Consider the following 26,246-nt stretch of genomic DNA (forward strand, 5'->3'; position numbering starts at 1 on the left):
ACGATTATGACACAGTATTACGTTGTATCGAGTTTTTTTGCGCACTATATATGAACTTAGGTGCTTAAAATAAAGCTAGTTCTGTTACGACTTTATAATCGAAATATTATGGATATACAGGTTATGATTGTTTTTTTTTTGGAATCATTTTGTATTTTTTGTTACCAAATTTGTTACCTTTACGGGTATCCCGTGAAACCATATCGAAATTACAAACTGAGACATGGATGCACAGAAAAACCAGAAAAAGAGACCACCACTGGGAAACGAACCCAGGTCCTCAGCAATCCGTGCTGCGTGCTATGACCCCTACACCACTGCTGGACAGGAATCTAGACACGAATTATTCCTATGCATACATATCGCCGGTTGCTTATTTGTACTATGCTACATAAGCAGCAGCACTAGCGACATCAATGTTTCGTCGAGAGACGTCACACTCTTTCGGAACTAACCGCTCACCCAGACAAGAGATGTCGCTACTAAGCAATCAAATTTTGATGGGTTTTTTTTTGGAGTCTTTTTGTATTTTTTATTTCAACTCCAAATTTGTTACTTTTACGGGTATCCCGTGCTGCGTGTTCGTTTCCCAGTGCTGGTCTCTTTTTCTGGTTTTTCTGCGCATCCATGTCTCAGATTGTATTTTCGTTATGGATATACAGGTTTTTGTAGTTGATTATACCTATATAGTGCCATCCACGAAGACGCGTGATTTTGTCAATTCAATTCTTGAAAGTATAGCTCCATTGATACCATCGATGATTTCGTCAATGTCAAGGTTGGAAAAGACACTATCAGTTTAGCCGTTGTTCGGTAGAATGCGTGATTTTGTCAAAATTAGACATTAATGTCATTGTAATAAGAACCACGGCACGCGTCATCGTGAATGACTCTACCTATACAGATCTAATGAATAATGTTATTCCATCGTATTTTGTCCGATTTTATAATGAAGTTTACTGTAACTAATTGAAATTTGAAGATATATAATATATACTTCAGTAAGCTAGATGAGAAAGCAAGATAAATTACCTATGATCTCTTTCCGACAAAATACGATAGCAAAATATTATTCACTGCCTACTGTACGCGGGTATTTAATTTAAAAAGTAAGAATATTTATCTTTATTAAAAACAAACATAATAAAACATAATTAAACTGGGCAAGGTGCCCAGAAGGCTGGCCGTATTTCCTCGTTGTATAGCGATACTTATACGCTGTGCGAAATAGTGGCCAGCAATATTTTTTCCAATATTTAAAAATAAAGCTTTTCATGTACAGTCAGCAACAAAGATATGAATACAGCCAAAGTACTAAAAATATGTATACACAACCTTAATGTTCAGGCAATAAAGTCCTTTACACATATTTTTGGCACTTTGGCTGTATTCATATATTTGTTGCTGACTGTACCTAGGCTTCGCACGAATGTTAGAGAGAGACAATTAAAGTAAAAAAAAAACAAGATGAGATAGTTAAAACTTGGGCGTTTGAACAGACACAATTATTATACCCCACAATCCGACCAACGTACGTCTGTAGGCACATCCGATTGTCCGCCCCCCACTTCCTAATCGCTATTATGTATTGCAAAGTTCAATTTTATGCTTCAATAAGTATGATTTCATTAATATTGCTCGGTTAGTTCATAGGTTTTGCGATTCATATCACATTAGAAATTATCTTCCTTTGTAACCATTATTACAAGCTTTTATTAACTTTGCAATGTACGAGTATGTTAAGATCAAATCTTGCAAATCGGATTTAGTTAATTTACTTCTAGTAAATGGATTGGCTTGCAATGGAGTAGATACGGATGTGTAGTTTCTAGTTTGGTTGACAATGCAAGTACAGTCAACAAAAAGTACAGCGGGCAAAAATGCTTGTATTTAAGTATAATGATTTCTTTCATGTTTTATTTACTTTCAAAGTAAATCCTTTCATTGCGTTACGATACTATGTATGTATTGTATAAATCTACAATGTACATAAAATAGGAACATACAATTAACATATTACTCTTTAAATCTATGCTCAAGGAGCACTATCTGTCATCTTGTATAGATTCAATTTATCATAGTTTATTTATTTATTTATATGCTGCTGTTTATCCCACTACCTATATTTAATTTAGACGTGTATTATTTGTATAATTTATTTTGCAATGGGTCCCTGGACTAAAGCTATACAACTTTTGGAATAGACTGGAAACTAAGGTTTTCTTTACGGGGCGAAGCCGCGGGCACAAGCTAGTTGCTAAATAGGTTTTGTTGTAGTGACAGTGACGCAGCCATCTTGGGTAATAAGGTCGATACCTGATTTCTATGCGTATATGCAACTTCGGGTTGCATAGAGTGCAGTGATGCGTGTGTCTCTAACCCGCATGACGATATACAACGGGTCTAGAGTCAGCAACTTTAGATTAGTTGCAGACTAATTAGCGAGACAGTTGCTGAAAAGAAAATTGTACAAGTTTTTACGCTGCCTCAAATAATTCACGTAAAATCTATTCGCCGTGAGTGAGTGAACCAAAATATAAAAACATTAACTGAAACACTCCTATTAAAGACTATGTGGTTATTTTTTTTAAAAGCTTTTTATTAACTTGCAATGTAAGTGCGGGTCAAATCTTGCAAGTTAAATTTGACCCACTTCTAGTGGTCGGATTGTCTTGAAATTTGGCATACTTATGTAAATTGCGTGACAATACAATAATCCGGTAGTGAAATCCTGGTAGTCCGGCCAGGATCGTTTGCGCAGGACGGAACTCTTCAACGGTTAATGGCACCGACTTGAAATTTCTTATTCTAATGATCAAAATATCTTGCCTTAAAAATGAAATTTTTACCAAAAACTTATTTAAATGTACCTATGTGTATTTTTTTTCGAAATAAACAGTTTTAAATAAAAAAAAATTGTTTCATAGGTAATATGATAACGTCTCGGAATAGCGACTTGTCGCTTAATTATCGCAAACTGTATGACGGGCATCGCTCCTTACCGTGCCCACTGAGTTTCGTGGCACGAGGCACGTATAGTTGTTGTCAAGTGCGCAGGCGAGCGGACGCTTTCGTTACAAATGTAAAAACTACAGTTTAACATTAGTGCTCGGGTAACCGTTTCCGAGTTTTGTCTGTAAATTTATTTTCTGTATCATTTCTCTTTTTTAAGTAGTAAATAAACATGTTTCTTATCTATAAGCAATGAGGCTTGAAATGTAAAAAACTTGTGAAGTGTACAGATTACTGCGCCACAAGTTTTATAATATTTAACTCCATTGTGAAGAACAGTATGCTATATCAAATCCATTATTAGAATAGCTGAGGTCCCATAGCAATTTGTCTTAATCATTACATACCGGAGCATACTCAGCATCTCTTAGACAATGTCTAGTTGCTTAATCGAAAAATAACAACATTTATTTTTACCATCATAGGTAGGTACCTCAGATAATAGCCATTACGGCCTCGGTCGGACCTCAATTATACCTTTACTAGGGTAAAGATTTTGTAAATGTTAAATAAAATGCCACAAGTTTTGTAATAATGAATAATGTCAAGAACTCTAAGTTTGACAAGGTGATTGAGAATTTGTATGATAATAGTTGCGACATTATGGACACTTAGATGGGAAGATTATTTGGTCACGAATATCTCGGTTGCTAAACGTGTTTGTGTTACTGTTTGCGATCATTTTGACATAATTTTAAAGTATCTGCTCAATAAGGTATGTGTCCACATGAAGGCTTTACATGGTACGTTAACCTTTTCAAATTGCAAAACTTAAACGTGATTTTGTGAGCCCTCAGCTGAGTGGACTTTCCTCTTTCGCCAATATTATTATTCCATTTGATTTTTAAGTAACACTAAATTATTTGAGAACAGTCTTAGAATAACTTAGAAAGCCTTACAAAGTTTATTTTGCGTTGTAGGTATTTAATATCAACTCTCACGAAAACACTCGATTTTTCGAGAACATTCTACACTTGCATAGTTTTACAAATTTTATGCATTATACGGCCTTATATACAAGACAAATAATTGTTAATTACCTATTAATTTTTGATTCGATTATATACTTAACTAACGTTGTTTATTATTTGAAGTTAAATGTCCATTGTAAGTAGGTAGGGTAAAACCTCCAGTGAATGAACATTTAAGAAACTTTTCTACTTTGAAAAATCACTACTCTGTACTTATTAATTATTGTAATGGTTTTATGTAATTTCATCAATCGTTATTTAATAAACAAGAATTTAATTTCTGCGATTTTTTATTACGTGTTATAGTTTTTGAGTTATGGAAGAATTTATAAAAAGTACCCAAAAACCTAGTAAATGAACGAAAAAGTTAATGAATGAACAGAGTAAAACCCAGTGAATGAACATTATTTAGATAGTTTTAATCAACATTTAGAAAAGCATTTTTAACATAAAACGAAGTCTTCTTCTTCAGTTATTATTATATAAAATCTTGAGGTAGGTACAGCACCTTCAGTATTCCAATTATGTTACTGTATTACAAAATACATATATAATTCTATTAAAGTAGGTACAAATTAAGCACCTTAATATCTTGATTAATTTACTTTTTTTAAAAACTCGTAGCTCAAAATAGATAATTTTTCCGAGTGAACTTTATAGACATAACATCAAGGTTCAATTTTGTTGACATATTGATTTTAGATAAGTACGAGATTTTTTCAGTGACGATAATCCGAGCTTTATAATAAAACTTAATACGTAACAAACATTAAACTCTATTGATACTCGTATTCTAATCAGTCTGTAATCAGTCTCTAATTAGTTAAAAGTATCATCATTTGGGACAAAAAAATCTTAACAACCCAATTTTTAATTATAGATTGTGGCTAATAACAATAAGCAACTTACTACAAGCAAAATCTACATCATTTTTAATTTATATAAAAATAAAAATCGATCAAAATAAATCAATAAAACAAAAAAATATATAATTATGTAGTAATTCATGACAAATAAAAGGTACACATTAACTGAACAATTGTTTTAACTGTTCCTATTTCCTTTCCTCGCAATCCCCATTTTCTCCTCGACGTGTCTATCCACCCTCGTTGTACCGTTTTATGCTCTTGTTGTACAATCTAATATTATTAAGAAGTCCAATTTAGGAAGTAAAACTATCGTGCATTTCGATCACGTCCATCGTTACCTACGTTGTTCATACATAGGGTTAGTAGGTATCTAGTAAATGAACAAAGCCAAATTTCTATAGTCCATTTACTAGATTTTTCATTCCTATGAATGAACACGCAGTGTCCCAATACTAGTTCAAAGAAACAGAATCGTTTTCTATGCAGAATCTGAAAACACAACTTTAATACGATTACGTTAACATTTAATTTTAGGAAAAAAACTATATTGAGCCGACACCAGTAAATGAACAGCCTGTTCATTTACTGGTTTTAGAACATTTGATAAGCCAGTAATGGAACACCTAAAAATATCAACTTAACCGCAAAATAAGCCACTAAAGAGTACAATTATAGAAGATTTAACTCTTAATCTAACCAATAGCTAAACTTTATAGTGGTATACATGAAATAAGCCGTTCAAATGTTACTCCAAACATGCACTGTTCTTACTTGGGATCTAATTTTTCCATACAAAACTTCAAAAGCAGAAATACGTGAACTTCAAACGCCTGCCATGTTGAAATTGGTCGAAAATAAATTTACCGATTGTTGCCATTGCATAGGAAATCGAATTGCAGGTAAGAAAAAAAATACGACAGGTGCTGGAAATGGCTATATTGCTTATTTTAGGCAAAAAACGTGATTTTGTTCATTCACTGGGGGGTTCATTCACTGGAGGGTTACCTACCTACGTCAGTGTAAACAAAAAAAACAGTAATAGACTTACTTGTTGTTTTTAGTGTTAGAAAATGTAATTTGCATGCTAGTATAAGAAAATTGTACAAATAGCAGGATAAGAAACCTTTTGTCTTATTACCATCTAATGACAGTTGATGCAACTACTTATTCTATGCAAATAAATCTTCTATTCTTCTATTCTATTCTATCCTTAAAAATTAAATTGATATGTGGCGTAATAATTTGTACCTACATCAAATTATAATCACTTTAATTAAACTGATGTTATATTTATTTTGCAATGATAACTTTGGTTTATGGTCGTTGTGTTTTCTTGGATAACTATGTTGTTGGACGCGTATGGTTGAATGCAATCTTTATTACAGTGAACTAAAGTGGATAATGTCGTCTAAATATTATTTAATATCCGGTCGAAATTTGCAATATAATATACAAATAAAATAACCATAAATCGATCAACAACAAAAAATATTGGAGGTGATTTAGTCCACAAGTGTCGGGATCTAAGTATGAGATCCACAGACATAGCCAAAAGTTGGATTTTGGAAATTATCTCAATAAATTTAAAGTTCTCATGTCATTGAAAAATTTGTACCTACTCCACATAATACAAAGATGTTGATGATGATAGATGATGATGGTATAGCTATTCCTAGAATTAATTTAAACTTTATGAAGTACACGAGGACTTAAGAGGATAGAGGTGCAGTCAACAGCATTAATATCTGCCACAGCGGAGCGTGCAAAAATATCTGACACGTCCATCCGGCCCTAGAAATAGAGTCGTATCAGATATTTATGCACGCTTGTTGTGCCAAATATTGGTGCTGCTGACTGTACATACTTATCCAGGTCTAACTTAACAAAGTTTCTCTGTATTTCACAAAAAGTTGTTTTGTAGTCTGTGCGTGCGACCTTACACAACAATGCTTCATTTTTTCATCTCCTTATGAACTGGTTGTGAATATAGCCTAAAAAAACAAGCAAATTGTCGCAATAACATTAACTCTATGTCACGTTCCCACGATTGGACAGAGTCATTTGTTCACACAAAATAATACGAGTTATCTTGAGGTGATAATATTCAAAGGTCGTGATCCAATGGAGTTACAATGATCAACACAAACCTAGTTGCCGTGGGTTGCCACATTTTTAGTTGCAAACGCATTAGAAACATTTGTGTTTGAAATTATCTCGTATTTTCGTAACGGTTTTTGAATAAGGAAGCTGAACGGTTAAAGTCCAGTAATTAAGGCAACCTAGAATAAGAGATGAAGATAATTAAGTAGAAATCTAAAAATAATAAAACTAATGTCTGTTTTACAAGTGTACCTACATTACCTAACTAAATTTTTAATGGGACGCTTTTAGGTGATTATTTTATTTATTTATTGTAAGACAAAATTTACACAGTATTACAGCTGTAAGCCAATTCACTGTTAATTCGAATTAATGTAATAAAAAATATTTATTAAAAAATAATTAAAAATTAGTTGTTAGTAGGTATGCCAAATTGGAATTGTCTAAAGAAATAATTAAAATGCTTTTAACTATTTATTTTGCATAGAAAAGTCAATTACTATTAGAACGCTAATTCGATATTATTTTCCGGTATCCATTTATTATCGTCAAACCTAACCCATAGCATAAGGTGTTCTGAAATATTTTCAGTTTCAAGTGTTAGGACAATCGATCATTAAAAAAACATTATAGGACAAACCACTTTAGGTGATACGGCGGGTTCCCTATTTTTTCATGTCATCATCATCCCAGCCTATATACGTCCCACTGCTGGGCACAGGCCTCCTCTCAGAACAAGAGGGCTTGGGCCATAGTTCCCACGCGGGCCCAGTGCGGATTGGGAACTTCGCACGCACCATTGAATCGCTTCGCAGGTTTGTGCAGGTTTCCTCACGATGTTTTCCTTCACCGCAAAGCTCGTGGAAAATTTCAAGTGTAATTCCGCACATGAATTTCGAAAAACTCAGAGGTGCGAGCCGGGGTTCGAACCCACGACCCTCTGCTTGAGAGGCGATAGGTCAAACCACTAGGCCACCACGACTTATTACTATTCTTTCATGTAAGTCCAAATAAAGTTTCAATGAATCACCTGGTGAACAATCCAGTGTTGGTCAGCCCGTACTTGGTGTCTCCGGACCTGATGTAGATCTTGCAGGCGTCATGCTCGCGGCAGCAGGTGTCCGTGAAGAAGAAGAGGCCGAGGTCGCTGGAGCGGGCGGTGGCGGAGTGGCCGTCGCCGCACCAGAGCGTGCCTAATGAAGAAATGGTAAGCAATTAGAGACAGGTGTATAAAAGGTGTGGAAACGCTAAATTGCACGATGAAAATGTAAACACCAGTGTACAATTGAACAAACTGAATCATGTATCAGGATGGAACTTTTGTGCTACTAATGTCATGTTGACATCCCATAGTCCTATCAAGGAAATCATTATGAAATTGATTGTTAAAAGGTTCCACTCTGGTACATGAAAATCAGTTTGTTTGACTGCACCTACTGTGAGATACTTGGCATAGCTAGGTCTAAAAAGGCGTGGTAGCCTAATTTTTAGGACACGTATTTGAATATCGAAAATTTAAATATCGATAGTTAAAACATCGACGACCAAAATATCGAAAATCAGAATGTCGAAAGTATAAATTTATCGAACGGTACAATTATCAAATGCTATAATTTCGAAAATCTTAATATCGACGGATGCAGCGGCCGGCGAGTGCCAGAATCGAGTTCTATGCATTTTTCTTGATATTAAGATACTTCGCTATTTCAATTTTCGATATTTTAATATTTTGGCTTCTTGACGGTACATAATTTGTGTTTCGATATTAACATATTAACGTCTTACTTGACCAAAACAATCACATATTTTTGGGGTGCCAAGTATCTTAAAGATTGTCAAAATATTATACTTAAACATTTCTCCCCCAACGATTATCTGTCCTTCTGTCAATTCACATTACTGTAATGCATATTAATATGTTTAATTGCCCCTTGATTTCCTGTATTTTTTTATATAAGAGGGGGAAAACGAGCATGCGAGTCAAAAGCAATCACCGCCGCCCATGGACACCTGTCAACACGAGGGGTATCTCAGGTGCGTTGCCGGCCCTTTGAGAGACCGATAGGCTCTTTAAAGATCCCTAAGCTGTACGCTGTACCCCTCCGGAAACACTGTCCCAGGAAGCTGGTTCCATATTTTAGTTGTGTGTACATGCATCAAGTTACATCACTAGAACTAGTAAAGGAAAAAATATTCCTGGTACAAAACTACCTAGTAACGTAGGAAGAAACAAAAATACCTACTTTAAATAAACTTGTTGGGACCATATATTTAAATATATTTTTCTTTCTGTTGTGACCATAATGGTCCCAACAGTGCGACCACCAAACAGAAAGAAAAAAATGAAAGAATTTTTATTCACAGATTTATTTTCTTATATATAGTCGTATTTAGCCATATATTTCTTCATGGGACTAAATATTGTTTCATTCCAGAAACGGCTGTATGACATGTCAAGATGATTCCACAATGGATCTTCCACTTGTATATAGTCCAACACGTTTGGCAACTTTGCCAGAAACCATTCGAGATCTTTTGTATTCACGAATTGGTCCGATAAGCCATGAAATATTACAGTTGGGACGTTACTCGCTGTAAAGTTGTACTCCGGCGGTTCGGAACATCCATAAAGTTCCTTGTTTTTCTCTGGACCATGATCATACTTCACAAACTTGTCACTATCCAACGATTGCGCAAACTGTACAAGATTTGTAACTGATGTTCCTGCCGGTATATACTTCCAAATTCTCTGTTCAATCTCGGGCGTAATAGATTCTAAATGTGGAGTATCTATAGTACTTGTAATAGTCTCGCACAAAATACCTGCCACCAGTTTATTTTGACAGAGAACATTTAGTACTCCTGTTACAGGAGACCCTCGACGTAATATCTCCCATACCCCAAACGCGTCTAATTCAGCTTGGAAAGTTTTTACACCTTTTAAATATCCCACGAGTGATTTCATGTTAATATTTCTCGTATTTGGAGACAGACCGATAAAAAGGGCAATTTTTTCTGCGTATTCGGGTTTTTCAGAGTTCATAATGAAAAAGGTTCCACCACCTTGCGAATAACCTATGTATATCAATTTTTCCGCGCTAGTTTGTTTTAAAACGCAGTCAACCATAGCTGGAATGTCGTACAAGCCCATTTCATCGTAAGAAAACTTCCAGAATTCCAAGTCCTTCTCGGGGTTGAGACTGATGTGCTTTCGGGAGTTGCTGTTGCCCCGTACGTTCCCGCACCAGACGTCGTAGCATTGCTCCGCTATAACAAACCCTGGAGCAAACGGTCCCGAGGATATGAAGTCTTCGGATGATTGAAGTAACCCATGCATTAGCAGCACCGGTTTTTTTCTAGCACAGTTCTCCCCGGGCAGTATTCTGTGCATGGTTAATACATACCCGTCTTCAGTTACAACGTCATGCTTTTCTGCTCTGAAGCCATTTTCTGCAGCCAGTGCAATAAAATCTGGAGTTTCGACCAAATCATTCACAATTGGTTGTGAAGATATCTCGGAAAGCACGCCCAAAGTATTAAAACTCGCCCAACATTTTGGAAAAACCAATAAGAACAGCGACATTAACAAGTAGTGCGACATGTCAAAACTTTAATTTATGATTGATTCAAGTATTACTTTGCTAGGTCTTTACCTTAGTACCGGAGGAGCAAGATGAAGGAGTTGTGGCTCACTAATTATATATATGTTGGCCAGCGCTACTTAACAGCTAGGCAGCTGAATAATTATCATGGATTTGTCTTGCTAATTAATAATACATGTGTACATGGTGTAATCGTTAAGTGTATTCAGGTGATTATTCTGTAAATATAACAGATATCAGAAAACTTTAAAGATATCGGAAGACCATTGGGTCTTTCGATATGGGTCATTGGACCCAAATCCCAAAATCATAAAAAACGAATTACCCAATCAGTAAAAGCCTCAGATCATACAAACAAGGGAGATATGCCATGAGGGCGTAGCACGTGCCAACGCATCTGACTTAAAACTAGCTTGAGTGCTTGTTATAGCCTAAATTGAATAAAGGTATTTTGACTTTGACTTTGCGTAATAATTCTGAACTAGATAAAATTGCTAAAAGTGCTGCCTACCCCATTTGGGAATACAGACGTGATGTTTGTGTGTTGTGTGTGTAGATAAAAAAAAAACCTGATCTAGTGGTTTAAATAATAACTTAAAAGCTAGTTAATAATAGTTTATGGAGTCTTTTGGAGTGATTTCCACTCCAATATTGTTACTTTTACGGTCATCCCGTGAAATCCAACGAAAATAAAAACTGAAACATGGATGCACAGAAAAAACCCAGAAAAAGAGACCAGCGCCCCAGGTCCTCAGCATTCCGTGCTGCGTGATATACCCCTACACCACCACTGGACAGGAGTCTAGACACAAATTTCTCCCATGCACCACACATTTCACCCTGCTTTTTTCCATTCATAGCCACTTAAGCAGCGACACTAGCGACATCTATATATGTGTGTGTATGTTTGTATTTTCGCTAAGTTAGTTAGTTGTTTATTAATAGTCTTTAAAAAAACTAGCCTATTAGTCTCTCAAAGGGCCGGCAACGCACCTGTGATAACCCTCGTGTTACCATAGGCGGCGGTGATTGCTTCCCATTAGGTGACCGTATACCGTATGCGATACAATACAAAATTGACAGCACATCGATAAATGTTTTATCTGAAAGATGTCAAATAATGTAAAAAAATATTTGTAAATCCCCGAAGAGACAACGAGAACCGTTTTCCTTTACTTGCCGAATTTCATTTGTCCGAATTTCACTTGCCATACTAACGTTTGTCATAAGATATGTATAACCGAGATGTTTTAAGGTTTTTTTAAAGTCATCATATAGATTGGTTTTTCGGAATCTTTTTGTATTTTTTATTTCAATTCCAAATTTTTTGTTACTTTTACGGTCATCCCTTAAAAATATAGAATTCAGTAGGTTAGGTTAGGTTAGTTTAATATCAACTCCGAAGAAATTGCTATTTCACAAATAAATTACTTTATGGCAAATGAAAATTCTAGACAACGATACCTACATTCGGGCATATGAAATTCGGGGCAAACGATAGAGAACCCAACGAGAACACCGCCATGTCCGAAACACTGATTAAATGATTAAACTTTGAGGATTAATAAATTATCTAAACTTAAGTTATTATTTGAAAACGTTACAAAACAAAAGTAGCTTAGTTATACGAGATGAATCGAACCTTGAATTTAAAGCCCCATCATCAGAGACACCCTGTATAAAAGAGTTAATAAAGAAAAAAATAAAGAGTAATAAAGAGTCTTTGTATTGTATTGTATTGTTAGGGTGAGCGCACAATGGAGTCACGAAAGTTTTAAGACAGACTTTCCTCACACAAGTCTGCCTTGACACTAGAACGCAACTGTTTTCCCTAGGACACGTCGCACCTTAAATAAATTTAACTAAATTATTTTAATGCACAAAAATCTCAATAAAAGCGAAGATTCTTTCATCAGTATTCCCTTTTATTAGTCTTTTTTTTTTATTTGTTTATTTTCAACTCTGAATTAATTTATTGTAATAAAACAAATGAAATTAACGGTTAACCAGAAGACAAAAAGAACTAACCCGAGGAAAAATTGCAAAAATATCAAAACCTAAAACACTATCTTCTAACTAACATACTATACTTACTCCGTTTATTTTAAGGTTTGAATTAACGGTCAAATCGTAACACACGTTTCTCGGTATTTCGAACACAAATGGACTAAAAATACCTACATGTTCATTTGTTAGCGGTATTTATTATGTTTTTATTATAAAAGTTAACACAGTTAAGATAGAAGGCACCTGTAACAATACATACAAAAACGAACTTAATATAAAAACTAATAAATTTGGGACGTTGTAAATAAGCTAAAACGGTTACAAATGTTGTAGGACTTACAATTGTGCCTTCAAGATCCCTTACAGCGTTAAGTAAAACAGGATACAAATATGTGATGAAACTGGTTATAAAACTGTACTTACTTACTGTACTGTGGAACTCTAATGATATCATATTATGATCGAATAGGTATTGATGTTAAAATAATAAAAGTATTTAGTATCGCAGAATGAATTTTGACATAAAAACAAAGTGCTGAATTTGAAGAGGAATATCCAGAGGTTACAGAAGAGGTTAACAATCGACAAGGCTTGATCAACCTTGTTACAACGCATCTGCAATACCCCTGTTGTGGCAGATGTTTATGGGCGGTTGCTCGTTTGCCATCCAGTCGAATAAAATAAAAAAAAACACTGTTCCATTTAAAAAGTGCAAATTTTACCGTTACGTTTCAAATCCATACTAATATTATAAATGCGAAAGTGTGTGTGTTTGTATGTTTGTCCGTCTTTCACATCGAAACGGAGCGACGGATCGACGTGATTTTCGGCGTAGAGATAGTTTATGGGCCAGAGAGTAATATAGGCTATTTTTTATCTCGGAAAAATGCACAGCTCCCGAGCGAACTGCGCGCAATAAAACCGAATTCCACATGGGCGAAGCCGCGGGCAAAAAGCCAGTGTTAAAATAAATGGAGTATAGTCAACGGTCATAGACAATATGTTTTTTTTTTCTTTCTTATCTATAACGGTTTCGGCTTCTAGTGGCATTAGTTACATATAAAAAAAACATTTATCGTTTTTGATGCAATTTTCGATATTGGATATTTTGGATCGATATAATCAATACATCGTATCAAAATATAGTCGCTATACTGCTTTGTCGTTAATGTGCGCGCCTGTGTATGTACGTACGTACAAAAGAAAAGCCGACAATCGTAAGTTAAGGTTATTTTCCACCGGCGAGGCGAGACGAGAATTGAAATTTGTATGGCGGAGCCCGCGGCGGCTCGCGGCGGGCGCGCGAGAATGCGTACAAAGGCCGTGCCAGGATAAGCTAAGTGATTCTGCCCCCATCGAGTTTGGGCTCGTAATTTTTATGGATGGTGTGGCTCTACATTAGTAATAACTTGGCAAAATTTCAGCCCCCCAAACATAATAGTTTTTTTGTATAAAAAAATGATTTTTCTTCAATATCTTTTTTTTGTCAACCTATCTTAGCGTGCATCACAAATATTGTACATTCACTACAGATGATTATTTGACATGAATAACATTGTCTTGTTCTGAGAGGAGGCCTGTGCCCAGCAGTGGGACGTATATAGGCTAAAACGACGACGATAGAAAAAAAAATGCTGACTGAAGATTTCATATTTTTTTATTATTTACTTCCACTTTAGAGACCGCTCTAATTTTTTCACTAGTGATACACTCACAAATGAGCTATAACATGTATTTTTTTCAAAATTATAGCTGTGGGAGAACATGGAGATATCTTTACATAAAAAACTTTACCATACATTTTTCTGCAACAAGACCTAAAACGAATTAATGATTGAAATCTCTTTAGAGAAACGTGCACGCGGCTTACTAAATACTGGCCACATACTTACATTTCGTTAGGTCTTAATTAAAAAAAAATATCAAAAGTTTCACGGCGGAATATTTAAGAAACTCTTTTCAAATAAATCATAAAAGCGACATATTATGGATAGTAAAACTTTTGATAGAAATATAGGTTGAAAAAAAAAATTTGAAGAAAAATCATATTTTATTTTTTTCTTTTATACAAAAAACTATTAAGTTTGGGGGGTTGAAATTTTGCCCATTATTACTTATGTAGAGCCACACCATCCATAAAAATTACGAGCCCAAACTCGATGGGGGCAGAAGCTTATCCTGGCACGGCCTTTCAATTCTCGTCTCGCCTCGCCGGTGGAAAAATCACCATTAGACTTGTCGCCGTGCAGTTCTTGTAGGTATTAGACAGTTTTGTGTATGAAACGTTTTGTTTCAAGTTTGTGCGTTTTCATATATTTTGTAAAGCAATAGTTTGTCTTAAAACTGTCGTGACTCCAATGATCGCTCGCCCTTATAAATTTAATACAAAAGTAGTCACATGCCTGCAGCGAAACACTTGCATAAATAAAAGAGCTATTATTATTATAAATAAATAATTCTAATGTCAACCGCTCACATACGCTGTGGCAAATATTACAATAACAATGACTCTTTATTTTATTTTTATACAGAAGACAGGTACACAGAGAAAAAAATACAAGGTAAGCAACAGGCGGCCTTATCGCTTCTTAAAAGCGATCTCTTCCAGGCAAACTTGTAACGAGGTGTGTTACAACTCGTTTCTTCCTCCTAACTCTTTGTACTGTCTGGTTTAGCACACATTCTAAAGAATAACATTTAAATTCAAATTACCTTTTCTAAATACCACACCTTTTCGATTTACGTCAAGTAGCCATTCCACAGTTCCACAGTTTTTATATACTGGAGCCATTCTATTCAGAGCCTCCGAGCTGAACAGATACAGATACCTGCAGGGCTACTACGAAACTCGAAACTCGAAGTTCGTGTCGTGCGGTCCCTCTGACACTTATACTATTTAATACGAGAGGGAGAGGGACGGTACGATACGAACTTCGAGTTTCGAGTTTCGTAGTTGCCCTGCTGTCTTTTTTTCCTAGATCCTAAAATTTTCCTTAAACTCCTTAACTAGCTCCTTTACTACACCTATACGAAGGAGCGTTTATTTCCTTCTACAGTTTCAAATAGTTGTGCTGTGCGTTAGTGAAGTTCATTAGCTTGTAATACTGCTGGACTTCAGTGTTATTAATTGTATAAAATAAAAAACTGGGCACGGAAACGTAAGTTGATTAACTATGTATTTTTATGATTGTCGATACAATGTCAAAGCATACCTATTTAGATACTTAAGACCGCGTCTGTTTGTCCGCAGGTGCCCTTTTATAATTATCGGAAATAAATTACTGGTCTGCCTTCTCCTGCATTCTTCATCCTCCACCAACTTCCCCGGTCACTACTTCGTGACAAACTTTTAATATTAATACAGGTTAGTTAGTAACTATCATGATCCGCCACCAAGCTTTGCCCTTATCCTCCTTCACCCCCCCCCCCCCCCATATCCACATTTATTAGCGCTAAATACCCGGTAGCCCCTTTTTGAACGGTGTCTCAAATAACATGCCTAATAAAATTATGCTGTGATGTCTCGACTATCAATTAATTCATAAAAAAATATAAATTATTTAGATTCCACTGAATTAATAGCTCAACCATTATAGAATAAACACAGACATCTATAATGATCACGCATCGCATAACCCATCTCCATAACAACTCATCACAGCACAAGTCTAACGGTATAAGAAATCCATACTAATATTATACATGCCGTAAAGATACGCTCTTTTTCTGGTAATAGATTTTAAGAATGTAGTAAGTGTTTTAATTGTGTTATAACGCACATAATATTACTTGATTTTTTTCGTAATGGCTACGGAACCCTATCTTGGGCGTGTCCGACACGCTCTTGGCCGGTTTTTAGGGTTCCGGAGCCAAAATGGCAAAAACGGAACCCTTATAGTTTCGCCATGTCTGTCTGTCTGTCCGTCCGCGGCTTTGCTCAGGGACTATCAATGCTAGAAAGCTGTCATTTTGGACGGATATATAAGTAAACTATGCCGACAAAATGGTACAAATAAGTTCAAAAAAAAATTTTTTAGGGTCCCATAGACGTAAAGTGGGGGTGATTTTTTTTTCTCATCCAACCCTTATACTTAGTGTGGGGCAGTGATTTGTTTGCGAAATATTCAACTTTAAAGTGCAAATTTTTATTAAAATCGAACGTCCTCCCCTCTAAAATGTAAAGCGGTGAGTGGAAAAATTTGAATAAATTCAGGATGGTAGTAGGTATATCAAACTTTCAAGGAAAACTATAACGGCTAAGTTTGCTTGAGAATTATTAGTAGTTTATGAGTAAATAGCAGCCTAAGGTATAAAATATACCTAAACTTGAAAGATTCCGTATAAAATACGAAACCCTTAGAAAAATATTACTTAATTTTTTTGTAATGGCTACGGAACCATGAACTGAACCTATTATGGGCATGTCCGACACGTTCGTAGCCGGTTTTTTATACTACCAGTGTTGTCGGAAAGACCATCATTGCCAAGAAGAATATGCCGCAACCCGCATGAAACATGACCGAAAGTCATTTTCTCAAAAAAAAAACAATTATCTTACATCTTACCTGGATAAATAGCCTGAACTTGTATTTTGAACTGGTCTACGAGGGAATTGGCTACATTAGCAACGTTGGACACTCCCGCCGCGACGCTACCGACGAATCCCCGATCGTTGTCCAAAGAGCCGATGTCCTTGGCTCCAGCCATCAGCTGGCTAAGTTGTCCGCTCAGCCCTGACGAGATGGACTTGAGGATACCGCGGCCGAATTGACCTGGAAATTAGATCTTTCTGGTATTGAAAACTAACCAGAGGCCTTATTGTAAAGAAATAAAGAAGAACGTCTAGCACACTTGTGATTCTTGTGAATTGTTTTTACCACTTCTTTCTGTCACACGGTATACCGTAAAACGACGAAGATAACACGTAGTTATAAGACGATGGTTGAAAGAGACGGTGAATGCGAACGCGAACGTCAGCTCGTTAGACAATACGGCCTCTCTCTCTCTCTCTCTCTTCTCACACACAGTGACAGTAACAGCCTATTCACATCCACGCACGCACGCACGCACGCACGCACGCACACACACACGCACACACACACACACACTCTCTCTCACTCTCACACACACACACACACAACACAACACGACAGATAAATGTGGATGCTTTTGTCTTACATTGGTGAAACGGATATGCATGATGAATATGACCTTAAAATTCCTGCTTGTTAGTATATTGTTGAATTGAAAGTGATTGAACAAAAACAAGCCACTGTCACTCATTAACCCTTCCACTTACTACTCTGACTCCATTTACAACATAATTTCTGATACTACATTTTAACTCTTCTGATTACATTCTAACTTTACCAACTGTTTTTTTTTTGCAAGTATTATAATACTTGCAAGTAGGGTTGTAACACTTGTAACGGAACTTATATCTTCTGTATCTTCGCCTCCGCCTCCGCAATTTTTTTTCCTGAGTTATAAATGGAGGTTTATTTCTCATTTCATTATCACGGCGCGCAGCGGGAACACGGTCGGGGTGGGGGCGGGCGTATGTCAAATAACACACGACAGGCATCAACCTGTCTCGTTTCTTGGACGTACGAAATTGTAATGTAACTATGTTTGATTGTACCGCGATTTTTTAAAGTGATTTTGTACAAAGTAATTGTTTATTGAAGTCACATGCACGATGACGTCGAAAACAAGAGAGATTTGGCAGTTTTTTTAGAAATTTTACAGATTTTTGAGTTGAATAAAGCATAAACTACTATTTTTTCCACATCCGCTTGAACCACTTTTTTCCGCGGAGGTGAAACTTGTCGCCTCCGCATCCGCCTCCGGCTCCGCTAAGAAGGCCTCCGTTACATGGTTAATGAGTGACAGTGGCTTGTTTTTGTTCACGGGAACGCAAATCAATGCGGTCAAAACGTCAAGGCAAATTAAAAAATAAATAGGTATTGATTATGTTCACTCACTTTCAATTCACCAATATACAAACAAGCAGTAGCAGCTGTAGTCTCTATGGAAATGTCCTAGAGACTACTACAGTAGACGCACAAAAAGTTAGTGACAAATTTAGTCTCTAGGACCTACCTAATCCCCCATTTTCTTCTCTACTTCTCAATCTTTCTGCTTCCAACGCCTCATTCTGCTTTTGCATTCTTTTAAACAAATCAAAAATGCCTTTAGGTACAACTCTTTCCGCTACACTTTCTACTACGCTCTCTACGACACTTCCAGCCAAACCAAAGAATACTGAAACCACATCAGTACTTGGAGCTTTAGTTGGTATTACATCTTTAGTATCGTAGTAATCTTCTGGGACCTCTTCTTCGTCATCTGAATCTGGTTCAACGAATTTTGGATCATCTTTATCAGTTATTTCGTCGGACCTGTTTATTATGTCTATTTGTTTACTTGAATTAGTTGTTAACACTTCTTCTAATGTAGTATTATGTAAAACAGGATTTGATGTGGTAACGACTTCTTTAATTTCAGAAGTCAATTTTATATTAATTGTCGTGTTTGTTTCTGATCCATTTACTTTTAAATCGTCCTCAGGGGATTCAGTAGTATAGTAATCATTTGTACTTTCAGGAGATTTTGTTGAAGGCAATGTTACAGGTTGATCTATTTCAACAATTGGTGTCACTCTTTCAGTCGTCGCTAAAGGTATGACTGTCAAATCTTCTTCCGTAGTGCTCTCAATTATGCTAACTAAATAATTCTGTGTCGTACTTATTAATTCTAGAGGTATCACATCTAATTCCGAAGACGTCGTCGCAACGCTATCTTCTGTTGTCACCTGGTTATCATTGTTTTTTTCATCTTTAGTTTTATTGTGTCCGGCATTATATTCATTTACAATAGTGTATCTATTTGTCTCCTTATTATAATCGTCATGCCATGGCGCCGTGCCATACTTTTTATTTGTGTTAGCAATATATTCGCTCTCAAAATCTATGATATTATTATCGAAATCTGCTTCAGTTGTGAGAGGTTTTCCAGTACTATCTATATTTTTGGCACTAACGCCTGATGCGTAAAGTAGTAAGACACTGATAATAAACATCATCTTTCGTCGTACGCGGTGGTACTATTTTGATGTTCCATCTGCAACAATAGATTTATTATAATTAATTATTTTATACATAGACTTAATGAATTTCTGCCGTTGAAGATATTTGCAGATGATGATGTTTATATAGAACCCTATGTAATTTACTCAATTAAGTATACCTACTGCAATTAGAACACATCAAATTAATAAAGACGTTGTAGCCTAGTGGTTTGTCTATAGCCTCTGTAGCTAAAGCTCGTGGTTTCAAATCTGGACCCGCACCTCTGAATTTATATTTCTTTTAATTAATGTGCATTTTAAATTTTCGGTGAAAAAAACATCTTGTGGAAACCAGTCACAGCTGCAAAGAAATTCAATGGTGTATGTAAAGTTCCCAATCCGTACTGGGCCCGCGTGAGAACTACGGCCCAAGCCCTCTCATTTTGAGAGGAGGAGCGTGCCATACAGTGGGACGTGTATAAGCCGACTTGATATTTTATGACGTTACCAATACTAAAGAATATAAACAGGAATCGAGTTGGAACGAGCAGGCGACCTTTAGTTTTGTATCAGGGTCATTTAATATTGTAATACTCGTAAAATTAGCCTACCAGGCAAGGCTAAAAGTAGTAATGTTATTCTAAAATAAAATCGTCCAAATTTGAGTTAGACTTGCGTATACCTAGTGCCATCCACGAAGACGCTTGAGTTTGTCAAAATTAGCCATTAATGACATTGTAATAAGAACCACGGCACGCGTCATCATGAATGAATCTACCTATACCGACAGTTCCATGCATTACAGCTATCCATGAATATCCAGTGTTTTACTGACATACCTAAATAGATACGCAGATATAAAAACATTCATTTGTGCACAAACAAACAACCTCTCACCCTAAACGCATATACCTTCTCCGTACCGTCGTGGGTAGAATATTAACATTTTCAGACTTTGTTGTTTGTTTTTTTTTCAGGTTTGACTACAATCACGCCTGTTGGTAAGCGAAGATACTACTAAAATGGAACACGCTTGCCTAATTCATTCCCATCATTTGGTTGTGCTATAAGAGCTACATTTATACCAAATTTACGATTTCCGAGACAACTAGAAGTACCCTATATGCTTTCGATTACGACAATTCATATGAAACCTTTCTTAATTACTGTATCTTCGAATTGTGTTGACTTAGAAGATTGTTTTTTTCCCTACTCTAAGGGGTATTTGAATTTGAGTCCTATTTGAACTTGAGTATTTGAATTTAAAAATAATCAGTTTGATGCCTCCTCGCGCTTCTAAGAAAAAAGGTCTTGATAACGGACAGAAGGAACCCTAAATCAATCAATCAAATCAGTCCACATCCACCCTCTGCTGGGTAAAGGCCTCTATATTTTCACGCCACTTTGCCCGGTCCTGTGCTAGTCTCATCCACAGTTTACCAACCGCCTGCCAGATGTCATCCGACCAAACGACCACTCTTGGCTACCACTCCGTAATTGCTTTCGACCACCTGTTGTCAGTGCGTCTCGCCAAGTGGCCCGCCCATCTCCACTTCAATTGTGTTACCCCCTTGCCCACATCCACAACTCCACTGTCTCCGAATTTCAAAATTGGGGATGTGGTCAACCCCAAATACTTACACATAAAAAAATCAAGGTCATTATTGTAACGAATAAGTAGGTGAAGTACGAGTAAGTGTAACTTAAAAGTATAACGCGAAATCATCGAGCCGTCAAGTTCCTCAATGTATTCTTCAAGGTAGTCATTCTTCAAAGCACTTGCGATTGTAAAATTACAAGTTGTTCATGAAGGTGGGAAGTACCTAAACGAGCAAGTGGGGATGGTGAGGAGGACCATCGCTGTCCGAGATATAAAATTATCTCTGTGGTGATAAGTGAACCTTTAAGACGTGGTGGCCTAGTGGTTTGACCTATGACCTCTCAAGCGGAAGATCTTGGGTTCAGACCCTGGCTCAAACTCTGAGTTTTTCGAAATTCATGTACGAAATAACATTTGATATTTGCCACGAGCTTAACGGTGAAGGAAAACATGAGGAAACCTGCGATGCAATTCAATGGTGTGTGTGAAATTCCCAATGCGCATAGGGCCCGCGTGGGAACTACGGCCCAAGCCCTCTCGTTCTGAGAGGAGGCCTGAGGCTTGCTTTAAACTATTGTAAGCGCATTTCACGTGTGCATAAGCGAGCACTTACATGCCCCATTGAACTCTTGTCTTACTCTTAAGCCCGTGCCATTTGTAACTGACATAACATAAACCACATGCAATACTTACGTAAAAGCACTTAACCTCGAAACAGAACAACAAAAGAAAGGGACAGTTGCTATACGAGAAATGCAGAAATTTGCTGTGGGTATATTATGGCTTTTATTTGACATTTGACACAGTGAACTAAATGATGTACCATCAGCCAAATATGTGGTCTACCACTCTAAAGTTGATAATCGTTTGCATGTCATAAAACAATAATGCCAATAGACGTGTCTGTCAACTTGAAAGTTCGACTTTAGCGACATATTCATTTGATAGGAACTTGTTTAAAAAATGATAGACCACTTCTTTACCTATTGGGCTCCACAGAAAATCAGCATTACTGCACATAATGTGCGGCAACACTTTTTGGTATCCTGCCGTGTCACCAAGTGACATAGTTTTAGTGCTAGTTCTAGTCTTAGTTTTAGGTGGTACTTATGGAGCCAAAATAAACCTTTCTTTCTATTGCTAAATTTGTTTATTAAGGGGCTGTTTCACCATCCATTGATTAGTGTTAACTGGCGGTTAAATGTGATGGCGTCTCTATTTGTTTTGTTCGAATAGACGGAGACAGCGTCGCATTTAACCGTCAGTTAACACTAATCAATGTATGATGAAACATCCCCTAAGTGTTGACAAAAATAATTATTAAATTAAATCTGGATTAATTCAATTTATGAAAGAATCATTAAGATCATCACATTCCATAACAAGCTTCGTTATATCTGGCCAAATATAAATATCTGCAACAGGCTTCATCAACAAAAATAAGGTAAAAAAATACCCACTGCTGGCTGTCAAATTCAAATCGTTTATTCTGCAAGTAGGCCGCAAAGGGCTCTTTTTACACGTAATTTTTAGGGTTCCGTAGCCAAAATGGCAAAAACGGAACTCTTATAGTTTCGCTATGTCTGTCTATCTGTATGTCCGCCCGTCTGTCTATGCCAAACGTTGATCCGTCGTTCTGTCTCGACGTGAAAGATGGACAAACATACAAAACACACACACTTTCGCATTTATAATATTAGTATGGATTTAAGTAGGTATGTTTTTATCTATATAAGTATGTTTATCCGTTGCCTAGTATCCATAGTACAAGCTTTGCTTAGTTTGGGACTAGGTCAATGAGGGCTATCGTTTTTTGTCTCACTAGATGGCGCACTGTTGCATGAGGTTTTTAAGTATGGCTTTCAAAGTCTGTTATTGCGGGCGTGAAAACAAAGTTTAGATTAAAATCATATTTAATACACCTTAAAATCGTACCATAAAAATATCGAGCATGCCACAGTGTTGCATAGTCCCCGTTTTGTTCGGAAAAAAGGGAGACAAAGGTTTCCGAAAGACAAAACTGTCTAAAAACACAGACGTTCATTGCCCCGGAACGCATATTTGCCATAATTAATTTCAGATATTGCAAAGTATTCACAAAATTATTCTAATTATAAATAAACCCGCGTAGCTCACCCAAAAACTATGAGATTTGACATTTCAGAGACCTCACGCTACACTAGCGCCTCTAGTGGCGAATTCATACGCGATAGCCCTCATTGGTGTCAAGTATCCCATTTAAAAAAAACTACACTGACGCTAATATTATTTAACTCGAGAGTGAGAGGGACGGTACGATACGATCTTCGATTTTCGAATTTCGTAGTAACTAGCCCCCCAGTACTGATTGAAGTCGTGATTTATCGAGATAGAGACCTGCGCAAACGCAAGGGATTGCGCAACGCTAGCCCTTCGTGGGAAGCTTCAATGATCTTATTGGTATTTATGCTGATACTAAGCTATACCCGCGGCTTCGCACGCGTTATCCATTAGATTCGGCGGTCGAATTGAAATTCCGAGATTTTACTCAATTCCCACGGGTATTACCAAAAATTACATCTTACGAAGAGAAGCGTTGGCAGGCCCTCCCACCGGGTGGACTGACGACATCATGAGAGTTGCGGGAAACCGGTGGATGCAAGTGGCGAGTTGTCGTTCATTGCGTTCTAAGGGGCCTCTTTGTTCAGCAGTGCACGTCTGCTGATGATGATGATGATGACATCTTAAATTCCACTAACGTTGAATATAAAACAATCTCAAAACTTAGGGATCTTTAGAAAACGAGTCTATCAGTCTCTCAAAGGGTCGGCAACGCACCTGTGATACCCCTCGTATTGACAGGTGTCCATGGGCAAGGGTATTTGCTTCCCATCAGATGACCCGGAATTACGAAAGTCCGGTCGGTTACGGGTTGTTCCATAGTTCAGAATAAAAAACATTAAAAAAGAATTTATGTGTCTTGATCGTGTGTTGTGTTCTATGACTCGATCGTTTTGACAGGTGACACCGGCTCGGATAATACCGACATGGAAATACCGACCCTGCTTTACATCTACACACCCATAGAATCTCATGTCAATTTCTATGGGAGTGTACATGAAAAACAGGGTCGGTATTTACATGTCAGTATTATTCGGCCCGGTAATGAGCTGACCTGCCAAAACGATAGAGTCAAAGACACATAAATTCTTTTTTAATGTTTTTCATTCTGGACTATGGAACAACCCGTAACCGACCGGACTGTCGTAACTTGGCGGTAAAGAAAACTCTTTCATCTTTTAAATTAAATTGATGCTACTTAAAAATCTGATATTTTTTTCTGTCAATTAGAAAGGTAATTCCCAACAATACTATAGTGTCCTGCCTTTTTGGTTTGACAGGGTTTGAAAGGGATGACACTACAGTGTTGCCACTTTTTAATTTCTTCTCTTTTTTGACAGACTATGTATCTATTTATTTATTTATTCAACTCTCCTGGAATGCAAGAAAAGTGAATGAGTGAAAACACTATCGCTTCGCGTGACTTTTCTAAAACTTTAGCTGGTGTGAGAATACCACGCGGTAGCGATACATTGCCGTTAATGACCGATCGCTTATAAATGCATTTACGTCGGCTCCGCATTGTAATGAAACTCGCGCGATATTCCCGCACCGTCTAGACGTAGAGTCAACGAGCTCGGCGCTATGTAATGTAATGATAATTTGCCGCAGGTCAATAACTTCTTCATGATATAAACACAGAGATGATTCAACCGATTTATCATTTCAGATTTAGTCATTTGTTCTTCTAAGTCAGGGTTTCTCAAAGTGGGGTACGCGAACCCTTAGGGGTTCGCTATTCGACGGTAGGGGGTTCGCGACAAGGTTTACGTGATGGTGGCTGCAAGACTGGCAAGATGATTAAGATTGGTTTTTGCAGTCTTTTTGTATTTTTTAACTCCAAATTTGTTACTTATTTGTTCGTTATTTGTTTCAGTTTATATTTTCGTTGGCAAGACGATTCTTTCCTATATTTGTTACCCTTTATTGAAATAAATAATATGTGTATATTATTATATTATGATGATGTTTGAAATAAAAATAAACTTAGTTTCTCCAACAGTCAATTTAATTACTTTCTTTTGGGGGAGGTAGGGGTTCGCTGTCGTCTAGAAACTTTAACAGGGGTACGTGGAGCCATAAGTTTGAGAAACCCTGTTCTAAGTCGCTGTAATGAGGGCTATCGTGTATGAATTCGCCACTAGAGGCGCTAGTGTAGCGTGAGGTCTCCAAAATGTCAAATCTCATAGTTTTTGGGTGAGCTCCGCGGGTTTATTTATAATTAGAATAATTTTGGGAATATTTTGCAATATCTGAAATTAATTATGGCAAATATGCGTTCCGGGGCAATGAATGTCTGTGTTTTGAGACAGTTTTGTCTGTGTTTTCATAATTATGTTTTATGTATAGTCAAGGGCAAAGATATCAAAACGGCCAAAGTTGCAAAAATATGTGTACACGGCCTTAATGTTAAATCCATAGAGTATACGCGACTCTATGGATTTTTGCAACTTTGGCCGTGTCGATATCTTTGCCCTTGACTGTAAAATAAAGAGTTACAACAACAACAATAGTCAAGTGCAAACTTAAGTATATACCTATTCGAACCACTAAAAAATATGTAACTACGGCCTTATTGCGTCGGAATAAGAGTCTGTGGTACACATTTTTGAAAGTTTGAATAATTTCATATTTTTACACTTGACTGTACATACTATGGGAGGGTTAGAGGGGTTCGATCTAATAGTTTACGCGTGCGAAGACGCGGGAAAAGTCTAGTTCATCATCATCATCCCGGCCTATATACGTCCCACTGCTGGGCACAGGCCTCCTCTTGGAATGAGGGGGCTTGGGCCGTAGTTCCCACGCGGGCCCAGTGCGGATTGGGAACTTGGAAAAGTCTAGTTGAATAATAATAAAAACTATGTTACATGATATCCTAAAGCGCTCTATGTCGTGTAAGATGGCCCTGAGCGC

At 36.9% G+C, this 26,246-nt stretch overlaps 1 protein-coding gene across 1 annotated transcript in view; it reads right to left on the minus strand.

Moving 5' to 3' along the window:
• The window catches only part of LOC141441723 (uncharacterized), a 45,430-nt gene that overhangs the window by 14,476 nt on the left and 4,708 nt on the right, over window positions 1-26,246 (minus strand). The window contains exons 2-4 of the mRNA XM_074106553.1: window positions 18,664-19,683; window positions 17,127-17,333; window positions 7,983-8,145 (exon numbers count right to left, since the gene is read on the minus strand). Coding sequence (XP_073962654.1) covers window positions 7,983-8,145; window positions 17,127-17,333; window positions 18,664-19,645 — 1,352 coding nt within the window. The 5' untranslated portion in view covers window positions 19,646-19,683. The remainder of the gene's footprint in view (window positions 1-7,982; window positions 8,146-17,126; window positions 17,334-18,663; window positions 19,684-26,246) is intronic.

The sequence above is a fragment of the Choristoneura fumiferana genome, chromosome 24 (assembly GCF_025370935.1).
Source record: "Choristoneura fumiferana chromosome 24, NRCan_CFum_1, whole genome shotgun sequence".
NCBI lineage: Eukaryota > Metazoa > Arthropoda > Insecta > Lepidoptera > Tortricidae > Choristoneura > Choristoneura fumiferana.